General features: G+C 39.0%; 1 protein-coding gene across 7 annotated transcripts in view; it reads right to left on the reverse strand.

Moving 5' to 3' along the window:
- ARHGAP42 (Rho GTPase activating protein 42) overlaps positions 1 to 23,578 on the reverse strand; it is a 260,925-nt gene that overhangs the window by 68,280 nt on the left and 169,067 nt on the right. For 4 of the 7 annotated variants that reach the window (XM_059708075.1, XM_059708074.1, XM_059708073.1 and 1 more), the window contains 2 exons: positions 9,486 to 9,587; positions 434 to 544 (listed from right to left, as the gene is read on the reverse strand). In XM_059708075.1, the coding sequence (XP_059564058.1) occupies positions 434 to 544; positions 9,486 to 9,587 (213 nt within the window). The remainder of the gene's footprint in view (positions 1 to 433; positions 545 to 9,485; positions 9,588 to 23,578) is intronic. The other 3 variants (XM_059708078.1, XM_059708077.1, XM_059708076.1) reach the window with 2 other exon arrangements.

Raw genomic sequence — 23,578 nt, forward strand, 5'->3', positions numbered from 1 at the left:
ATCAGTGGGCTATTTTAGAACAGTTTTTAATTTATTAAAACACTGAGCAGAAATTAGAGTCCCCATATACCCCCTGAGCCCCTATTCAAACAGTTTCCCTGTCATTAACATCTTGCATTAGTGAGGAAAACTTGTTACAAATGACAATCCAGTACTGACACATCATTATTAATAAAATGTATAGTTTACATTATAGGGATTCAGTCTGTGTTGTACATTCTATGGGTTTTCACAAATTTGTAATGACATGTGTCCACCATCACAGTTTCATACAATAGCTTTTCTGCCCTAAAAGTGCCCACCTATTTGCTCCTCCCACATTCCCGTCTCCCTTTTTAATTTTTAAAAATCATAATTTTCAACAGGAAAACAAGGCAATATTTTCCCACAGGATATACTGGACTTACTCTTTTAAAGGGAAATTAAAACTTACTGGTTCGACAAATTCAAACTTCTTTTTTTCTTGAACTTCTTGAATTTTAAAGACATATTCTAGCGATGCTTCGTAGAAGTTTTGATGTTCTCGGTCAATTTGTGTATCTGCCTGAAGAGTGCAAAAAGGCAAACCATGACACAGGGAGTCATTATTAATGGTTCTGTATTAGAGAGGAGCTCAACTCCTGTTCCATTCTGAAATCTTTATTAAAAATTAAGTCCCGCCAAAAGTTTTAATATAGCAATTATTACTATGTCCTGGGAATACAGAGACTAGGAAAACACAGCCCTTGTCCGTAAGAACTATAGCATATGGGGTGATGTAGTTGCAACAACAGAGTAAGCAAAAAACAGGCAGATCATTTTTTAAAATAATGCAGAAGAGGTATATAAAAGTATTTGAAAATCTACAGGATCATAAAAAAAGAGCGTTAAGTTCTGGGAGAAAATGGTAGTGGTTTGAGTTGAATTTTAAGATGAACCACTGGCAGTGAGTAGCCAAAGATTAAAAAAAAAAAAAAAAAAAAAAGAGCCACTCCCATAAAAAAGTAAAGACCCATGAACGAGTTTGACAGGGTTTGCCAACAGAGTACAGAAGTGGAGGGAAGGAAGGAGAAGTAAGATTAGCATCACACCGTCAAAGACCTTGAACACTGCATAGCAAATTGGGATTTAACTGAGGACAAGTTATCTGAGAATATTAAGCAGCAAGCCACATCATTAGGTAATCCCTTAGAAAGATAAGACTGATAGCAGAGCCAAAAAATTTCCACGGCTCTAACCCAGTGATTCATACTCCATCAGTGCCATGCACATTTATTCTTCATGAACACAGTAAGGTTTGATTGATAAAGTGTAAGAAAATGGTTATTGAGATAATTTCATTTTATTTTTTTATGTCACCTCTCTCCCCTCTTCTATGCCCACTACCACCCTCATATGCCACTTTTTAAACTGATTTTTATTTAACAGAGAGGCAAGCCCTGGCCTGTGTGAATCGGTCAATTGGAGCATCCTCCCATGCAATGGAAGGCCATGGGTTTGATTCCCAGTCAGGGGACATACCCAAGTTGGTTCAAACCCTGGTCAGGGAGAGTATGGGAGGCAACCAATGATGTATCTCTCTCACATTGATGTTTCTCTCTCTCTCTTTCTCTCCCCCCTCCCCCTCTCTAAAAAAATCAATTTTAAAATAAAAAGAGGGAGTCATGATTTTACTTTTCACGCCCAGTTACATACTCCCCGCTGCCATCTGAGATTACTAAAAGCATATGAAAAAAAAGGGGGGGGGGGCTCTCTGGAATACAAAAGTATCTGCCAACCACTATTTGGGAATAGAATATAACTTTGGAGCTATTTTATAATGACAATTTCACAAAGAGAAGCTTTAAAAAAAAGATAAAATTAGGTTTAGTGGCTTGGACATCATAGCATCTTAAAACTCCACTTGAAATGCCTTTAAACATAATTATATACACTATGCATTTATTCATATAATTAAAAATAACCCAGTATTATAAGCAGCTCAATAGGGAGTTTTTTAAAGTTGAGCGTTCCAACTTTCTAAACCAATATACAAAAAGAATATATAAATCAGGTAGGAAATGTGAGCCAGAAGCTTCCAAAGATAATTTCTAAACAAGAAAAGATATACACATCAACACAAAGGCAATCAGCATTCTACACAAATCAGGCATTTTCTTACCACAGCTTACAAGAGCACACTATTTATAGAAGGAAGGGTAAGGAGGTATACTTAGTGGTATGCTAATAAATGTGTAGCAGCTGGCTCTCGCGGGGGGAAGCTGGATTTGCAGTACTGGCTGGTTTCTGTGGTGTAAATACTCCCCAAACAGCCAGTTCCAAACCACAAACCCAACATCAGTGAATGAGGGAGTTAGAAAGAGATGAGAAAGTCGGCTCTCCAAGAGAGAGCTCCAGGACACCACTGTTGACAGGGCCAGAAGAATATTTTTAGTTTCAGCGACAGCATTCTATTCCACAAGTTACTTCTGAAGGTCTTACTATCTACTTGAAAAGATATCGGCATTGACTGCGTTGACTGGCGCATGGGAACAAACTAGAACGTCGAGCCACCTTTATGACGTATGTGATTATTTCTGGTCAACAAAGCTGTGAAGCAAAGCGCACAGCAGGCACGGAGGCTGTCCTGGAAGGCCTGCTCGCAGGCTGGCCCTTGGCTGCATCTGGGAATGTTGATTTTGGGAGAGTTCCCACCACCCTAATTGATAAGCGTAGTTCACTATGTCAAAACAATTTGTGCAAGCAATATGGTTTACTTTAAACACCTGCATTTCTTCTGGGACTCTGGAATTTGGGTCCATGACAAGCAGAAGGTGCCTATGTGACCACCTCCCAGTAAAAAACCATGGGTACTCAGTCTATATTGAGTTTCTAAGAGACAACATTTCACATGTTTTCTTCACGACTTATTACTAGTGGAATTAAGTGTGTCCTGTATGTTTCCACTGGGAAAGGACTCGCGGAAGCTCATGCCTGGTTTACCCCAGACTTCACCCTATGCATCCTTTGCTGAGTTTTCTTCATATCTTTTCACTGCAATAAACCACACCCATGAGTCCTAGAAAATCATGAAATCTGGGGGTGTTAAGTGATTTCCTCAGAAACTCATTTGCCTTGCACAAGTCCATCTCATCAAAGGGGTGTGGGGGCACCAAGAAGGATAAAAGAGGAAAGATGACTGTTGCCATCTGTCAATTATCGATATTTCCCATCACCTCCAATCTAGATGAATTCCAAAACTGCTTAAATTCCCATCACCTCGCATCTAGATGCATTTGTTGTACCAAGCCTGCTTTGAAAGGTCATCTAGAATGTACAGTGCTTAGAAAATATAACAGCTTATTTTCTCTTCAGTACAAGATTTTTTTGAAAGACATTCTTTACTTGGGATGAATCCTGTTTGTACTTAAGCTCATACGGTGTGTTATTCACTAGCAGACAGTTGCTTATAAACCCACTGGCAGCTGTTGCTTTGTATTCAGTACTGGATAAATAGGATAACCATATAATTTACTGTCCAAACTTTTTAAACTGAAAGGGAGCACCAGTAATAATTATGCCCAAACAACAGGTCTAAACTATTGTTTACAAGGCAAAAGGGGACAGTAAAGTCATCCTAGTGAGAAACCAAGTTAATTACATAAGAAAACCATATAGTTCTGCAGAAACCTAAATTACTCCCCACTTACAATAAGCGATCTGATTCAAAATAGAGGAACACACATGCACACACACACACGCACACACACACACACACTCTCATTCCCAGAGGAAAAATGATTTAAGCTGGACTGAAGAATGGGGAGTTTAGAGTAAGTGGAGATAAAAGGAGAAGAATCTGAGTGAGGGAACAGAGTCCAGAAAAGTTATGTTTTGGTTGATCAAAAAGAATTCCAGGGAGATTAACGTGAGGACAGTAGAGAATATACTGATTCAATGGTGCGGCTGGGTGCCTGTGACTGTGGAGACCTCTTATTTAGAAGGGGTGAAGATGTTCGGTATATCTCAGTAAGAAAGATAAGCTGAAGGATATGAGAAACAAGGACGAGGGTGTGAGAAAGGAGGGGAAAAAAGTCAAAAATAATTTTGGTATGAGAAACACCAGCATTACAGAATTAAAGAAATGAGAAGTAGGAACAAATTTGAGAAAATGGTGATATGTGAGATTTCAATGTATTAGTAAGAAGAGGTAAAGTCCAGAGCAGTGGGAAGTTGGTCAGCATGATGAAATCACGACCTGAGATGCTTATCGGGGTGTTATAAGGACAGTACGGAAATGGAAGAGATGCCGGGGACACAAAATTAAGGATATGAATAGAGGAATAAGGGTAGAAACTAAGGGATTCCCTTTCTTTAGGAGGCAGGGATAAGAGGACTCTACTCAAAGCACACTTAGAGATATGTGAAAAGCCAATTTCTGGGTTTCTCAAAGGATTTATTTTCTCCTAATTATAAAAGTATTACAGATTCATTATTGTAAGTTTATTCATTACTCATTACTATAACAGAGAAATGTAAAGATTATAAGAATCATTATTCTTTTTCTTTTTTTAACCCTCACCCAAGGGCATACTTACAGAGAGGAAGGGAGAGAGAAAGAAACATTGATGTGGGAGAGAAACATTGATTGGTCGCCTTCCACACACTCCCGGACTGGGGATTAAACCCACAACCCAGGTATGTGTACTAACCAGGAATCAAACCATCAACCTTTTGGTGCATAGGAAGATGCTCAGCCAACTGAGCCACACTACAGCTAGGCACCAATCATTATTTTGTGCCATTTCAGATATTTCTAAATTTTTGCATTGCAAGAGTTATCTTACATCAACACCACAATTTATTTTTATGCTTATTTTGACCATTTCTCTTGGGTAAATTCCTATCAACAGAAATCATTTCAACGATCTTTTTACATTTCAAATTTGTTGAAATATGTCATCAAATTTACCTCAAGAATAATTGAATAATTTTGTTTCTACCAGAGAAGCAAAAGTGTGCTTGTTTTCCCATATCATCACTAACAGTGGATATATTTTAATAAATTAAACTAACATCCTGCTGCTATTATTAATCTGCATTGTATTTTAATATGTAACATTGAAACTGAACCATATTCACTATGGCTTACATTTCTTCTTTAATGAAATACCCACTAATATTTTGAACTCATTTTTTCAACTGAAGACTACCTTTTTTACACTGATTTGCGAAAACATCTTATGTATGAGTGATGGTAATCCTATGTCAAATGCTATATAAATTCCCTGATACTTTGCCTTTAAATTTGACTTAATGTCTTATGAAACAGACAAGATTTTATGCATTCTGATCTTTCCACATTTCCTTTATAATCTCTTCCTCTTATTTTATGCTGAGGAAGACATTGACTGCTCACATATTAAATATTACTCCTTGTTATGTGCTGTAAAGTCTATTATATTGACAAGTCTGTTTCCAACTCTGTTATTCCAATGATCCACCTGAAAGGTGGTCTTGGAGCTTTATCAACACAAGCTGACCCCTAGGTCCGTCCTGGAAATGGCAGCCACCGATTTCCCTGAGGAGTCAGAGAGAAGGCACAGAGGGGTCTTTCTGAGAGCAACTTAACCAGTCTGGTGCTGACAGAAGGACAGGAACAGATGTCTTTTAATACCATGTTACAAAACTAAATACATGTGTGGCAGCATCTCCCTATGAGAGAACTTGATTCCTGGAAGCATAGTGCAAACAAAAAACCCACGCCACATTTTTCCTTGTCTACATTATGTGCTCCGAGGAGCTGCGATGGCACAATTGTGTTGTGTTGTGGGCTGTGCCTCCTGGAAAAGAAGTGTGTGAGTGTGTGAGTGTGTGCGTGTGCTCTTAGGTTTATTCTAGTGCAATGTTTAGAGAAATGTGAGCATTTAAGAAATATGGAACAGGTGAATATAATATTAAATTTGTATGGAAGCACAAAATATCCCAGATAGTCAAAGCAATATTGAGAAAGAACAAAGCTAAAGATACTGTGCTCCCAGTTTTCAAACTGTATTACAATGCTATATTTAAAAAACAGTATGGTATTGGCATAAAAACAGACAAACAGATGAATGGAACAGAACAGAGCCCAGAAATAAACCCATGTATAAATGGTCAATAGATTTATGAAAAAGAAACCAGAATATACAATGGGGAAAGAACAGTGTCATCAACAAATAGTGCTGGGAAAACTAGACAGCCAGATGCAGAAGAATGAAACTCGATCACTATCTTACACCATTCCAAAAATTAGCTCAAATGGATCAAAGACTTGAACATAAGACCTACAATCATAAATGCTTAGAAGAAAAACGTAGGTGATATGTTCCTTGACAGAGATCTTGGTGATGATTTTTTGAATCTCAAACCAAAAGCAAAGGCAACAAAAGCAAAAACAAATAAGCGGGACTACATCAAACTAAAAAGCTTTTCACAGCCCTGGCCAGTGTGGCTCAGCTGCACCAAAAGGCAGCTGGTTCAGTTCTGGTCAGGGTATATGCCCTGTGTTGCAGGCTCGATTCCAGGTAGGACGCATGCAGGGGGCAGCTGACAAATGTTCCACTCTCACATCGATGTTTCTTTCTCCCTCTCCCTTCCTCTGTCTCTAAAATTCAATAAAAATATTTTTTACAAAGCCTCTACACAGCAAAGGAAAAGGCAATGTACTAAATAGAAGAAAATATTTGCAAATCATATATGTGATAAGGGGCTAATATCAAAAACATATAAAGAACTCATACAACTCAAGAGGAAAAAACAAACAATCCTATTAAAAAAATAGATGATCTGAATAAACATTTTTACCAAAAAAAAAAGACATACAGATTGACTGACAGAGACATGAAAAGATGCTCAACATCATTAATCATCAGGGAAATGCAAATGCAAATCAAAACCACAATGAGATATTACCTCACACCTGTTAGAATTGCCATAATAAAAAAGACAAGCGGTAACAAATGTTGGTAAAAATCTAAATTGGTGCAGTCACTATGAAAAACATTATGGAGGTTACTAAAAAGAAAATAAAAAAACAGAACTACATTATGATTCAGCAATTTCACTTTTGGCATTTATCTGAAGAAAACCAAAACTCTAACTCAAAAAAATGTATGCAGCCCCATGTTCATTGAGGGGTTATTTACAATAGCCAAAATATGGAAACAACCTAAATGTCCATAGATGAATAAATAAATAAATAAATAAATAAATAAATAAATAGTGAACACTGGTCAGCCAAAATAAGTAAATAAAATCTTTCTATTTTGACAACCTTGATGGACCTTGAGGGCATAATGCTAAATGAAAAATCAGACAAAAAAAAAAAAAGAGAAATACCATATGATCTCTCTTATATGTGGAACCCCAAGAAAATAAGTAAATAAAAGTTCACAGATAAGAGAACAGATTGGTGGTTGCCAGAGTCAGGGGGGCAGGGGAAAGGGCAGGGATAAAACTTAAGAGGAAGGAAGGAAGGAAGGAAGGAAGGAAGGAAGGAAGGAAGGAAGGAAGGAAGGAAGGAAGGGAGGAAGGAAAGAAGGAAGGAAGGAAGGGGGGAGGAAGGAGGGGGGAAGGAGGAAGGAAGGAAGGGGGAAGGAAGGAAGGGGGAAGGAAGGAAGGAAGGAAGGAAGGAAGGAAGGAAGGAAGGAAAGAAGGAAGGAAGGGGGGAGGAAGGAAGGGGGGAGGAAGGAGGGGGGAAGGAGGAAGGAAGGAAGGGGGAAGGAAGGAAGGGGGAAGGAGGAAGGAAGGAAGGGGGAAGGAAGGAAGGAAGGAAAAAAGGAAGGAAGGAAGGGGGAAGGAAGGAAGGAAGGAAAAAAAGAAGGAAGGAAGGGGGAAGGAAGGAAGGAAGGAAGGAAGGAAGGAAGGAGGGAAGGAAGGGGGGAAGGAGGTAGGAAGGAAGGACGGGGGGAAGGAAGGAAGGGGGGAAGGAGGAAGGAAGGAGGGGAGGGAGGAAGGAAGTGAGGATGAAATGATGTAGGCTTAATAAGAGCTTTCTAAGTAGAACAAACAATAAGTGCAAAGGTCCTGAGGTATGTCCAGACTTGAATAATTTGGGCAAGATCAAAGGTTAACATAACCAAAGCATGGAGTAAAGAGAAGAGTCATGAAGGGGGTAGGGGGGTGGGGGTGGAGGAGAAGTAGTAGTAGTAGTAGTAGTAGTAGTAGTAGTAGTAGTTTGGGACATGTCAATGGAATATTAAATTGTAAATATAATACCTCATAAAATTAACTATGCCATTGAAAATTTAAAATACTCATTTTTCTTAATGACAGTTTGTTTTCCTTTCCATTTCATTTAGCTACAAAACCTTTCCATGGGCACACAATTGTATGTTCAATTACCCTTTTTTAATAGCAGGTGCTAGTAACACAATATAGGTTATAATGAACTCATGTTTAAATAACAGAACTTCCCAATATGAAATATATTGAAATGAAGAAATTCAATTCCCTCAATGAGAACATGAAAGTGTAGAAAAAAGGTACCAGAAGCAAAATAACCCTCCCGTGGCTTTTCGACGCAGGGGAACTCTAATCATGCTCTGACTCATCAAGCAGCCCCGTGGCTGGATGTGGAGGTAAGAAAAATAGCAGAAAGAACACAGAGAGCAGAGGACCAGGTTGAATTGGAAAAGCACTCGTTGTCTTCGCTGGATCGGGATGAGGCGTTCAGACGCGGTTCTGGACAGTGACACCTCCCAAATACAGAGAGAGGAGGGAGAAGCGATGGGAGACTCCACGTGGCGGTCTCCTATGGCTCCCTGTGAAGGTGTGGAGCCCAGGGTGCAACCGCCTGACTCCCTCCCATCTTGCAGCTCTGAGACAACCATGGTAGACCCAGGGAAAAGCATGGGTGGAGTGTCAAGAGTTTTTGTTGTTGTTCTTAGGATGAAAATGACAAGAAAGTCCATTAAAAAACACACATACCTCATCAGAACTGGAACTGCACTATGACTTAGTAAAAAGACTACAAGACTTTACTAATTATAGTTAAAACACTACCAATGAGAAGGACAGATATTTCAGAAAGAAGGAATAATGGGACTGCTTATATGCATACAGATTAGTAAAATATTTCTGTTGCCTATTCTTTAAGAAAACCTATGTAAAATAATTGAATTCCCCCCCCCCCCCCATGTTGAGGCAACGCCTTAAAAACAGATATTTTCAACTTAACATAAAAGCTATAACATGAATTTGGTAGGTTCTGCCATTAAAATAAGCCCAACAGAAGAAAATGAAAAAATTTTGTTTCATTCTTTCTTACTGTTGAAGAAAACACTATTTTTTCATTTGGAACAGTTAATATTAAATGTCACAAGGCATGAACAATGTTCCGCACAGTGCCTGTCCATAGTAAATGCTCAGTGAACTATCTACATTTTTTAACTAAAGAATAGCAGATTCTGAGACACTGCTACCTTGGACATTTGGACTTCACATGATATAATGCGAATGTCCTTTTTTCTATTGGAAAAGCTTACCTCTTGCAAATGAGACTCCTTTTTCTTCGCAGACAAATTTAAATGTTTTTCAAGAATAGAATAGTATTTTTCACTCTCCTTGTCAAACTTCTTCTTCCCATCCTGGGGATAACAATAACGAAACAAAACAAAACATTCAAATTAGAGCGGCAAGAACACCACAATTTTCACCACTCCCATCAAACATCAAATAAAATAAGGATTAGTGAACTCCAAATACGTGCAAAACTGTATGAAGCAGAGTAGAAAGAAGGACATAAAACAGTCGTTTGAATACGTATTCTTTCAGAGGCGGCCATGGAGCTATCTCTTACGGAGGGGCCAGACTGGCTACATTGATTCTCAAATAAAGAAAATGTCTCCTTTAGGCTTCTTAGTGACTCGGATGAGATAATATAGAGCCAGTTTAGAGAACCACTGGCACAGAGCCTTTTCCAGAAATCATTATTTCCCAGCCACAAAAAGATACTTGATATTTCAAACAACTCATTCTTAACAAGGAAGAAAACGGACTTTTAAAAGCATAAAATCATTAAGTCAGACCACGTAAAGTCAAATCAAAGGGATTAGCAGCATCTGTATCACATACTCAACATAGCTAATAACTAACCTTCGCTCACTCCTAAAACTTATGTTTTTGTTTTGAACAGGTAGCTGTAACCAGGATGGCCTTTTGAGGGAAGGAGGATAACTTCACCTTTCATTCTGTCACATGCTTCTATCGAAATGCAAACGTAATAAAATCCTAAAAGGAACAGGACATGCCTGGGCATGCAATCTTCTCCAACCATAAATAGGCATGTTTTCTCCATTCATGAACCCCTCTGAAATAAATACTAGGTAACCACACTCAAATTCCATGGGCCAGAGTAGTACTACTCTTTGCTTTTATTTCAGTGTTTCTGGAAGGACAACCTCTGAACCACTTTAATCAGAGTCAGCTATCTTTTAAGCCTATTCAAAATGCAGGTTCCTATTTCTGCCATCCAGAGATTCGTGCACTGTTATTTTTCACCACCTTTACTATATTGTACACCTTAAACTAATATGAGCTTGTGTGTCAACTGTAATTAAAAAATAAAATTTTTAAGAATATATTTTTTTATTGATTTCAGAGAGGAATGTGCCCCGACCGGGAATCGAACTGTGACCTCCTGGTTGATAGGTCAACACTCAACCACTGAGCCATGCCAGCTGGGAGAAAAATAAATTTTAAAAAATCAATCTCCATAATTATTATGCATAATGCTTTGCTTCATTATTTGCATAAGGATTTGAAAAAGGTAAATTAAAAACAATGGATGTCCCCTACCCACCCCAATTAACCTCTTCTAGCAACAAAAAAAAAGGGAGGGGGCATATGTAATACTTTCAACAATAAAGATTTTTAAAAACAAAAACAAACAAACAAACAATGGATGAATGGATGAATGGACAGATGGGGCAAGGAGGGGAAAAAGGGAAGAATGGAGGGAAAAGCACTGAATGGAGAGAGCACGTAGGCTTCTGCTATAGAAGTTCAAATCCCTTTTAGACCATTTAAGAAGTGCTGATAGGTTTGTACTTTACAGCATTATACCTGTAAACAAGGCTGGGGGGTGGGGGGGGTGGGGAGAGTCTAAATCCTCCAAGGATTCTTATTACCTAAAGAGAGCATGTGGTCCTACTAAGAGAAACACAATTGAAAATAAATCCAAAAGAGGTCTGTTGAGGAACTCACATACCAAAATGAGCAGAGCCGAAAGGAAGCGAGGAAGCACAAGGCTCAGACAGGAGAAGCCTGTCCTCCCTCTCCACTGAAGGGACAGACGCCTGGGTGAGCACAGTATCTTCCGCTCAGTGATGTTACTCTGAAACTGGTGTTTCATGCCCACCATTCACCTGCCCAGTCTACTTCTCCAAAAGTCTCTCACTAGCCCCTTTTGAACTCCCATCCTTTTCTTTTTTCTCTCCAGGCCATCTCCCCTTTGACATAAATGTTCATTTCTTCCCATTTCAACATACTCGAGTTATATTTACTTTTAGTATCCAGCTCAAATAGACATCATTGACAAGTCCCCTCCACCAACTCTCTCTCCCTTGTGAATGCTCATATAGCTTTATGCATGGCTTTCTGATGGTGTTCATGTTCTACATTGCAGCACAGACCTTTACATATACCCCATCCTCCTTAAAATTAAATATCTCAGAGATTTACTCAATAAATACTTAATGAAAAGATGAAAGTCTTCCTCTTATAGCACTGGCCACAATAGTCCCTCATTGATATTTTATTTGCTCAAAAAAAAGTCAATATCCATGTTACAAGGGAATATTCTGCAGAAACGGTGTTAACTCAAACCCAATGGCACATTCTCATTTGGGGGCAACCAGCTGCATCATGGTATAGTACATAAAACTGACTCACTTTCATCTTACAATGTGGGCTTAAAATGTCTCACTGTACATAAAAGAAGAAACTGGCTGAAGAAGAGAACACAGCTGTGGTGGCTACACTTGCATCTTTGTTTTCAGTCAGTGTTTGATGGCATTTTTGGAAATGTTAATTCAGGGCTCACACATCAGAATTCCTGGCAATACAAAAGTTATTCCCAGAAGCACTTCCTGGACTCTTATTCAAACCCTGGCCCTTCACACCACTGGGCCAGCAAAAAAGATCTACTCAACAGTTCCAATGATATAGACAACAAAAACTCACTCAGCTGGAGCATACAATTAAAGAGTTGAGTTTGCAGAGCAGGCCACATGAAGGACAACTATAATTTAAGGAAGCATGTTTCTGAAAACAAAGCATGCTTCTCACATCTCCCCTAAAAAGTCATGATTTACTGCTCCTGTAAGCCAAGTCTGTTTGGACTTAACCATTTAACACCATACAGCTACCTCTTGTCTCCGTTTACTTGTTGTGGATATCAAGCTAAGAATTTTCTCTGAAACTAGTGCTACAGAGAGAAGGGAGAAATAACCCATGAATCTTTACTAAATGCTGTGAATAATCACTGACTTCGTATCTTTATTTTATTGATCTTAGAGAGAAGAAGGGAGGAAAGGAAAGAAGGGGGAGTGAGAGGGGGAGGGAGGGAGGAGAGAGAGAGAGAGAGAGAGAGAGAGAGAGAGAGAGAGAGAGAGAGAGAGAAACATCGATTGGTTGCCTCCCACACATGCCCCCACCAGGGACCAAACCCACAACCTGGGTATGTGCCCTAACCAAAAATCAAAACCAGCAACCTTTTGGTGTATGGATGAAACTCCAACTAACTGAAACACACCATCAGAGCCTATCACGTCTTCTTATTGTCTTGGAATGATTCATAAAATGCTATATTATAATGGTACATCTTCTGCAAATCAATGGTGACTGCATTTTAACTAGGTAATCATTAAAAATGAAGACATATATAGGCATGTATGTGTGATAAGTATGTATATGATAAAATATTTAAATATAGATCATCATAAAGGACAAATTAGTCCCCAAGCCTAATTAGAATTGGAAAAAGTATAAGTTCTGGGTCTACATTCTGTTTTCCAAACTACGCTGATTTATTCTGAGCACAGTGATCATACTATTACTGAGCTTTTAAGCTTAGCAACAATGGTGACGTCACACACATTGAAGTAGGAAGGAGAGGAAATCATTACAGCACAAATTCCAAGTGCCAATTTTACTCTTAAAGTTATTCTATATAATAAAAATTGTCAAATAGTTATAGCTACAAGCATATTACAGATAAAAATATTAAATTATACACAATTGTTAAAAAGAAAAACAGACCAAACCAATGCCTTCACTAACCACAAGAGGGTACCAAAGATGAAGAATAGATTCAACCACAACATTTAGAAAATCACAAATAGAAATTCTAAGTGTTATCTAATTGCGCTTTTTTTTCTATAAAAGACTACTGCACAGTTTGTTTAAACAATTGCCTTAGCAACCTTTATTTTAATGTTACTATGATATAAATTCTTAAAATGAAGGAAGTAAAAAAATTTTTTCTGTTTCTTTTAAATTAATGGAGCACATATTTAGGATTTATGCTTCAGACTTTTTAAGACAATCCCAATGTTATGATAGCCACACAGGATACTGAAAAATTTCCTATACAAATATGTTATCATGTTAGTGTAATAACCATTAGCTAAATAAATACCACGTGTATATTTTGAAAAATCCTTCACGAGACTGCACAGTAGTAGCAAAAGTAATATGAAGAGTAATAAATACCAGTAGCTGCATTTCTATTTAAAAGAGTATGTGGAAGCCTCGCGAACTGGCACTGTGGTGGACACTGAGAGGATACGATACAGCCCTGACTATATCCCTCCTGGCCAGCCTGCTTCCGCTCCTGGGGGTGAGCTTTACCCGCTGCCTAGAACGGCAGCCCAGGGTGACATCACATCTCTGAGCCTCTGAAGGGCCAGATGCAAGGATATTCCAACCACAGACTGTGTAGGAGTTTCCTGAGGCCCAACTGATTCCTGGTATCCAGAAACCCAAATTGTTGATAATCTTAGTACAGTGTAAACAGCAATATCGCCCTGTGGGTGACTGCACCCAACCACCTCCAGTCTCCCCAACCCATCCCCCCCCCAACCCCCCACCCCCGTCCCTCCTCCTCAATCTGCTCACATATAGACATTCCAAAAGGGCTCCTTCCAGGTGGGCTGCCCCAGCATAATTCACACATCCCTCCCATTCCCAATGACCTCACCACTGCCACACCAGGTGATCATATTCATAAGAAACGAAGGTTTCATATTTGGTAAGGATTTCATAAGGATCTCCTACAGACAACACACAGAAAAACAAAGAGAAATATATGTGTGAAGGATAGGAAGCAACAATACACAGAAGAGGAAAGCCAAAAGGGTGGCAAGCATATGAAGGGTTTTTCAAACTCGTAAGTAGTAAGAGAAAAGCAAATTGAAATATTATGTTATCATATCATATCTATCAGCATTGGCAAGAGTTGGAAAGTTGAATAACACTACATGTAGAGTGGAGATGCAGGAACCCATAGGTACAACAGGTGGGACTGTGGGGGGTACAACTTTTCTAAAAAGAAATGTTACACTATGAAGTAGCAAAAGGTGTGCCCTAAGAACCAGCTTCTGTGTGTACATTCCAAAAAAATCCTTACAAAAGTGTCTGTAAGGAAACAGGGATGAGGCTATGCATCTGCGGGAATGAGAGATAGGGTATTCGTTAGTAGACATAAAATGAATTAGATGTATCCTATTGAGTGCTATACAGAAGTCAGAAGAAAACATTACAAGTGGATGGATCTTAAAACACAGTTGTGAGAGGAAAAGAAAAAACAAAATTACTTATGTAAGTTAAAAAGCCATACATACAAAATGATACCAATTTGGTAAGAACATAAAACAAAAATATACTCATAAGAATGGCTGCTTTGTGAGAAAAATGTGAATGAGGTATGAGAAAATTAATAAAACACAAGAGAGGGCTGTAAACTAAAGAAGAAAATATTTTTTTAAAGATAAGACAATTAGGAGATTAATCAGAAAGCCCAACATCTGACTAATAGAATTAAACACAGTGAAGGAATTACCTAAAACATACATGAGAATTTCCAGAACTGATTTAAAAAAAAAGTTTCCACATTCAAATGACACAACATGTGCAAAGCACAATAAATGAGAAAATACCCAAAAGATATAAAATATTACAAATCCATGGAAACCTAAAAGCAGAGGTCAAATAAAAATCATCAGAGATCAGAACAGGAATGAGTCGACAATGAATTCCCAGGAAGTTATAAAACAAAGGCGCAGGGCCTTCAGTCTGCCAGGGAAATCATTTCCACATCCAAACTGTCGGTCAATAAACAGAGGGTCTCAAAAGTTTTATCAGCTATGTATCATTTTTCAGGGAGAGTCTGAGAAGGTGCTCCACTACAATGAAGAAATAAACCAAAAGGTAAGACATGGGACCTAGGAAAACATCAGTTCAAGTAGGCAAAGGGATGTCCCAGGGTATTTCGAGCACATACTGTGTAATAAAACTTCCTTGAATACAGATGGACTAGTAAGCCTATGAACTTTACTTATTTTTTAAATATGTTTTTATTGATTTCAGAGAGGAAGGGAGAGGAAGAGAATGGTAGAAACATCAATGATGAGAGAGAATCATTTATCAGCTGCCTCCTGCACGCCTCCCACTGGGGATCGAGCCTGCAACCGGGGCATGTGCCCAGACTGGAATCAAACCGTGATCTCCTGGCTCATAGGTCGACAATCAACCATCGAACCACGCCGGCCGGGCAAGCCTATGAACTTTCAAGCAACCGGTTTAGATGAGCGTTCCAAGAGCAAGTCCTCTAAAAAAATAAAAGTAACATGAAGAAGGTATCTAATGTGTTTGAACATATTAAGATGTGTTTGCACTTACATCCGTATATTTGGGAACAGAGAATTGTATGCAACCCTACAAGTGGAGGATAATTATCCTCATTTTGATAAAAGTATAATCAAAGAAAAGTCATCTGAAGAAGATCAGCGAATTTATCATGGACAAAGTGGATAGCCAAAATCAATTTGCCTCATTTCAAAGCTCATGCTATTTGTACAGTAAAATGTAACCTGAAGAAGCTGAAAATTAAAACTATAGCACTTTATTTTAACTCCCTCCCCCCCAACCCCTTAAAAGCAAAAGCAGGGGGTGGTGGTACAAAGGAAACAAAGAGAGCAGAGGGGACTTCTGGTTTCTGGCTGTCCCTTCCTAACCAGTGAAAAGCTGAACAAACTGAAAAATTAATAAAAACCCATCAGAGTAGTGAGGTCACAGAGTAAACCATTGCCCCTAAAATTCGAGAGCCAGCTAGGCAGATGCCGAGAATTATAATTTCCTGGAGCAGAAATCCCTCCGGAATCTGCACCGGGCTAGGAAAACCTGAACTTCATTGGAGAATTGCAGGAGGCTGAGTGTGGATAAGTCTGAGTGATAGAAACTCCAGGGAGCCCCTCATACACAGCCCCCTAGCAATTTTGTTGGTTTTACCTCCAGGAGCTCTTTGTGGTTCTCACAGTGAAGATGAAAAAAAAATCCCCTCCTGCCTCCTGCAGGTGCAGGAGGAAAGGTAACTATTTTAAAAAGTAACCATTTGAAATACAGAGAGAATTTTGTTTTTCTGTTCTCAGAACACACATGTAGGTATAAGACCACACATGACAACTACTGTATCTCCCTGAAACAGAGGAGGTATTTTTCCCCCCCTTAACTCTGAGGGTGAAAACAATACCAAGTGAAAATTGATTTTATATATTATATTAGATACAATACTCTAGTCCAAAATTCCTGGAAAACAGCATGAGGCAACGCTTGCCTGCTGAAGTTTGCGTACAACCCTTAGGGAGCAAGAGTGAGTGAAAATGGGAAGAAAAGACAAGGAGAAAAGAAAAATGCAAGTGTTTATTACTGAACTGACCGCAGAAGTAGGAGATGAAAACAGCCAGGTGCTCAGACGTTATGGCACATCTTACTTCAGGTTTGACAAAACCAACATGCCTCAGGACATTTCATTGGGTAAGCAAGGAGGAACAAGATTTATCTGCCAACAGTTAATAAAAAAAATTCACTCCATGGGATACAAACTCTCTGGCACTTCAGATTGTCATCCGGCCCCTCCAGTAATTGTGGGAGAGGACAGAGTCCAGGGTGCTACTCCATTGAGAGTCTAAGCGGTGCCCTAGATGGTTTGTCTCAGTGGACAGAGTGACAGACCAAGGAATGAAGGATCCTGGGTTCAATTCTGGTCAAAAGCATGTACCTTGGTTCCAGGCTCAATCCTGGGCCCTGGTCTGGGCATGTGCAGGAGACAGACAATCTCTCTCTCTCTCTCTCTCTCTCTCTCTCTCTCTCTCTCTCTCCGATGTTTCTCTCTTTCTGCCTCTTCTCCGCCCTTCCACTCTCTCTAAAAAATATGGAAAAATATCCTTGGGTGAGGATTAACAACAAAACAAGAGTCTAGCAGTAATGGTAGGAGCCATGGAGCCTGTGACCCAGAGCTGCCGTAACTCCCACTGCAGTTTCCAGAAAAAAATCACTATTGCAGGTTCTAAGTTCTAATTTGTGGAACCAAATTGAAGGGCTCCCCAGAAAAAAAAATACGACAGAGAGAGAGAGTGTGGGTGTATCAGAGAGACAGAAAGAGACATTGATTTTGATTGAGTGATTTAACCTAATCACGGGAATAGTGCAGAGGCTGAGAAGTCCTCTGGACCAGACTAGAGCTAACATGGTACTTCCCACTTAAAAAAGGCTCAATGCACAAATGCTGAATGGATGACGATACTTAGCCAATTTTATAAACATTGTCAAACAGTCATACTTGTCCTCCTGGGTTTTATCACTAGTTTTATTACCTGGGAAACTTAACCACTGTCGGACTATGGTCATCTTATCTGCCATATAAAAGTTAGATTCAGTGACTTCTGCTTAAACATTCTGGAAGCGAGTACAAAGAAGTAGCTGATTACTTAAGGCACAAACAAGGTCATTTCTCTGGCACTGCTCTACAAAACTTTTCCTCGGTGCACCCACCCTGAGAAACACCTCGGGCTGATGACCGCTGGTGGTGTGGCCCTGGAAAAACAAGATAGCCTATCCGTAGCAATGTCGACAGTCAGAAGGTAGGGATCACGAGAAACACCTACTCTTGCACTTTCAGCTGCCACTATCACAGCTGCTCCTTAGCCTTATTTAGTTTGGGGTTTTAGACTCCACTGACAAAATCCTATTCTCAAAATGTCATTAACTGGTTAGAACAATGAAGAGCTCAAAGAAAGGAGAGGAAGTGTCACCGGTTGCTGGCATTGAAAATTGTCATCTGGGAAGTTAAACGTGAGGCTGAGTGGTATTTCCGCCACTGGGCCACTTTCAAGTCTTAAGGCTTACGCCACACATTTAGAAACAAATCTTAATTTTCATTCACAAAAAAATGCACGTTTGGGGATATTTCAGTGTTCACTGCGGTTTGTACATGTGAATAGCTACATGTCACTGTTGCTTTATAATCAAGAAGCTCCTTTGTTGTATCAGGTAAATGCAGTGAGAATGCTTGTGAAATGTGGTCTGTGTAGTCTAGAGTCACTATCTTGCATCTTGTGAATTTACCATTCCTGCAGAGCACTACCGTCTAGACTCTGTTTATAATTATGCCAACCAGTCAGGGCTGGTCACACCTAACCCTATTAAACTGAATTACCCTGAACAAACTATTTGGCAGGACACATTTGGACAACTGTTGGATGACTGAGAAAAGCCTCCTTTATTTTCACTGGAATACAACCATTCTACAATTCAAAACTGTCACTCACAAATAATGCTGAATTCTTTCTTATATTATCAAAGAATACCAGAGAAAAACAAAATAGACTTTGGTTAGTAAAATGTGGGCTTACGTTGTAAGGCATGGAGTGATTAACCATTTCCCGAAAAACACTTAAAAATAATTTTGTGACAATCTAATCGAATTATGAGATTAAAACAACCATGTCATGAAAATAAATAATGGAGAGAAGCTAAAATAAATTTTTCCAGCAAGTGTGTACACTGCTGAAAAAAAAATAGTGTTATTCTTTGCTATGGAATTTACCAACCAGAATTAGCAGAAGTAATTCTGAAAAGCTTAGTTCTGTGGTCACAAAACATTCAAAATTAATTATTACTAATAATTTGTATTATTCTTTCTTCCAACTATTAACACACCAATCAATATAAATAAATTTTAGGTATTGTCATTTTCACAGATTTAATTAATCCCCAAAGACACTGGTTTTTCAAAGGCAGTAAATTTCATACTAAAGAATATATTAATTTTCTTCTAGTCAATTAAACTGAATAGAGTAACCATCTATACTGTTTGCCAATTATTTGTGATTCTAAGTTTTCCTCACTTTCATTTTTATGTATGGCCTTTTGATCATTAACTGAGGTCATCTTAAATAACTTTAAAAGGAAAGTTTGGGCCCAACTTATATCTATTTTGCATATTGCCAACAAAACTCTAGAGTTAATTAGAAAGTTCATTTTAATGCAAAAGATTATAGGGGCAATCTATTTCTCCTTTTTACAGCCCAAATAGTCTTTTCTAATATCACCAAGTACAACTTCAACCAATGACTTGGAACATCTGAATAAAGTTAATTTACAATAACAAAGGTGAAATTTAAAACCCCAAGACTCAAAAGCTCTAGTTCAATCCCATAGACACACACACACACACACACACACACACACGCACACACGCACACACGCACGCACACATACAAGCATGCACACACAGCCTAAGTATTCCTCTAAGAGCCATCTTACCTGAATAAGAATTCTGTCATTTGTCATAACACGATCCCTCAACTCTCCAGGGAAATCTTGTTATTCAAATGCTCCTGGCATTCTGATGCGCATATGATAAGCACCAAGAGGGAAATCCCAGGTGAAAGAAATAATTTACAAGTAAGTTCCTTTAGTTGCTTGTAAAATCCAATGTGTCACATGGCGACCACCTGTTCTCCATCTCCAGTTGAGGAAATAGCAGGAGGAAATGGACTGAATCTGAGATATTTAGGTTAGTCCTAGGGAAGAATTTTTAAACTCCCTGGTATACCTGACTATGCCAGGAGACATGAGGTAATAACAGTTCAGTAATATGATATGACCAAGTAAGCCAGGAATCTTTCCTTCCTAGAGCTCAGTCACAAGATGTACTAGTATATGGAAAACCAGAAGTGAAATGTGCTTCTGTTTTAAGGGTAGACAGAAGTCAATGGCTAATTTGACAGTGTTTGGGAATTATAATGACTGACCAGGAACTTGACATTTTAAGACATTCTAGAAGCATCTATAAGGTCTTCTTCATGAAGTCATTTTCTCCTCTATTTTGTCTTAGACAGATATCATGAATAATCAGTTCCACTTGTATTTATGAGAATAGCTTCTTTTTGTCATACTTTCTAATCACAGGCCTAAAAGAGATTTTACACTGTGAATTACAGATAAGCCTACAGCACCACTTTTTAAACGTGTATCAATATAATACAACTAATTAGCAAACAATATTCAAGAAGCAAACTGCTATTGGTTATGATCTGATACAGATCAGGAGCCACCAAAGTACAGCAGGTCCTTGAATAACATAGTTTTGCTCAACGTTGTTTCATTATAACACCGGCAAGATGCTGTAGGAGCTTAACTCTTGTTTATACCAGTTAGCCTATCGTAAAGTTGGTTTCATTATATGTATTTGCTTTTCACCACAGTTCCAGGAAGCTATTGACAATGTTAAGAGAGGGCTTACTATATATATTTTCTGAACAACAGAGTATTTCTAGGACACAGCTAACCAACCCAAAAGTACTAGTTCCAAAATATATGATGTGGAAGGCCTATCGGCCTATCTTTCAGGTGCTTAGATTGTTGCAACTTGTCCAGCGGCTGCCCCAATTACACGGGGCTTTTGGTTCAGGGGCATTTTACTGTGTGTGTTTTCCTTAATGCTTTTCTCTGGGGGTGATCTAAGAAAGGCTACCCTTTCCCCCAAAACACCCTGGTTTATTCATTTGATGAATACTGAACACTCAGAACACTGAGACATGGACAAGATTGAGACATACTGCCTATGCTGGAGGTCCTCACAGTCTGGTGGGGGAAAGACACAAAGTTAACCAAAAACACACAAAATGCATCAGTCAGGCTGCAGCGATCAGCTCATGATCAATGTAAATAAGACAAGGGCCAGGCCAAGAAATTATTAGACTAGTTCCAAGTTTAAAAAGGCAATTTGGGAAATAAATGTATGTTGTCAAAGACTAACAATACTGTGCATCCTGAAAATTTTAAGGCCCTAGGCCAGCCGTGGGCAAACTATGGCCTGTGGGCTGGCGGATCCGGCCCATTTGAAATGAATAAAACTAAAAATAAAAAAAAAACCGTACCCTTTTATGTAATGATGTTTACTTTGAATTTATATTAGTTCACACAAACACTCCATCCATGCTTTTGTTCCGGCCCTCCGGTCCAGTTTAAGAACCCATTGTGGCCCTCGAGTCAAAAAGTTTGCCCACCCCTGCCCTAGGCCCTATAAATTTATATTTAGGTCATTCAGAATTTGTTTGTTTTTTTTACTGGGAGGGAGGTTGAGGGACAGAGAAAGATCAGATTTGTTTTAATGGAGATTCCTTTGGAAACATTTGAGGGGAAGTACAGGCAAGAGATGATGGGGCCTGAGTGAAGAAAATACAAGAATAAGTACAAAGGTACCGATTCATGAAATCGCTCATGACTTGGTGACTACATGGCTATGAGGGGGAACAGCAGGTGTGAAGGATGACAAAGGCTTCTAGCTATAAAACAACTGGAACATTTTTAGGGTTATTCTATGAACTAGGGAAACATTTTTAGGGTTATTCTATGAACTAGGGAAACCTGTCATTCTTTCAGACTCTTCCCTTTCCCTAAACATTCACACCCATAGGTTCTCCCCATGATTTTGCCTCCAAAATATATTTCAATTCTTTCTTCCACATCTATGTTTCAAAAACCACTGCAATAATTTAGGGCTTTGATGTCTCTCAGCTAAGCTATTTAATTAACACCTACCTATTCTTCTCCTTAGTCACTGTTCATACTTTAGTTGGGATAATCCGAAATGCAGTTCTTACTATCACATTCTACATGAATGGTTTTCCAAAGCTACAGAAGGAAGTCCACATCTCCTAGTCAAGCAAACAAGGCCTTCAGTAACACAGCCCCTTCCATAGCTTTTGGCCTCATCTCCAACACGTCCAACTTCATCTTTTATGAAGATGCCACTGTACCTGAAGTCCTTCCCACATCTCATTACGACCTCTTGCCTGTTTTGCCTGCTGTTTGTTCTGCCAGAAAAACTCCTCTCCTGGCTAACTCCCATTAATCCACCCATACTCGCCTCGGGCATTATCCTTCCTGAGGCTGGCCTTCCTCATTAGATCGAGTACCCTTTTGTGTCCTCAAAGCATGTTGTACCTACACGTATACCGCTCACCCAGCATTTACCATGACATATACATAAACTATCTCATTTCATCTATCAAATGACTCTGCTGACTCTGAGTTATTGCCTACTCATCATCTTAGGACCTCCAGGATCTAAGAAAAATACCTGCCAGGTAGAAGGTTAATACATGTTTTTAGACCTAATGATATGAGACTGTATATAAATAGGAGCAATGTGTATGTGGAGGAAAGGGGTCAGGGGAGATAAGGAACTTGCTATGGGCCACACAGAGTTTTGCTCCTGATTCTTCTGTGAATTAAAAAAGCCTATGAAATAATTACTTGGAACTAAGATAGAGCCATGCGTCCTTTCTGAGGGTTGAGAGTGCTCTCTCTTCTCATCTGTCACACAAGCTTCAGAAGAACTGGCCAACCAATTATTCCAGAAAACAACTTAAACTCCAGGAATTATTGTGGATAAGGAACAGCATCCCATGGCTCATCTACCTTGTCTGCCTGGGACGCTGAGTGTCCTCTCATGATCAACTACACATCCCCCTGCGAGAGTCCTCGGTGATGTCGGGACATGGCTGTGAAACACGGGCCGCCTCCCGAGACCTGGAGCTCCTGCTCAAAAAACGGCCTCCACCCATGTCTAGGATACATCTAGGTCAGCGATGGCGAACCTATGACACGCGAACTCATTTTTTTGGTTGATTTTTCTTTGTTAAATGGCATTTAAATATATAAAATAAATAACAAAAATATAAGTCTTTGTTTTACTATGGTTGCAAATATCAAAAAATTTCTATATGTGACACGGCACCAGAGTTAAGTTAGGGTTTTTCAAAATGCTGACACGCTGAGCTCAAAAGGTTCGCCATCACTGATCTAGGTACTAGTTGTAGCTAGTATCCTTGGTACCCAGTATTCCATTCTTCATCCTTAAGAGCACAGGTTAGCTCAACCAGCATTTTAGCCATTTTTTTAAAAACATCAGTCTGCCTCATTAATTTCAGAAAATAAAGTAATGCTTAAATATAGTAAGTTATATATCTATACTATATAATACAATAGGTTACATATAACCATCTTT

This window comes from Myotis daubentonii, chromosome 9, assembly GCF_963259705.1.
Source record: "Myotis daubentonii chromosome 9, mMyoDau2.1, whole genome shotgun sequence".
In the NCBI taxonomy this organism is placed as follows: Eukaryota; Metazoa; Chordata; class Mammalia; order Chiroptera; family Vespertilionidae; genus Myotis; species Myotis daubentonii.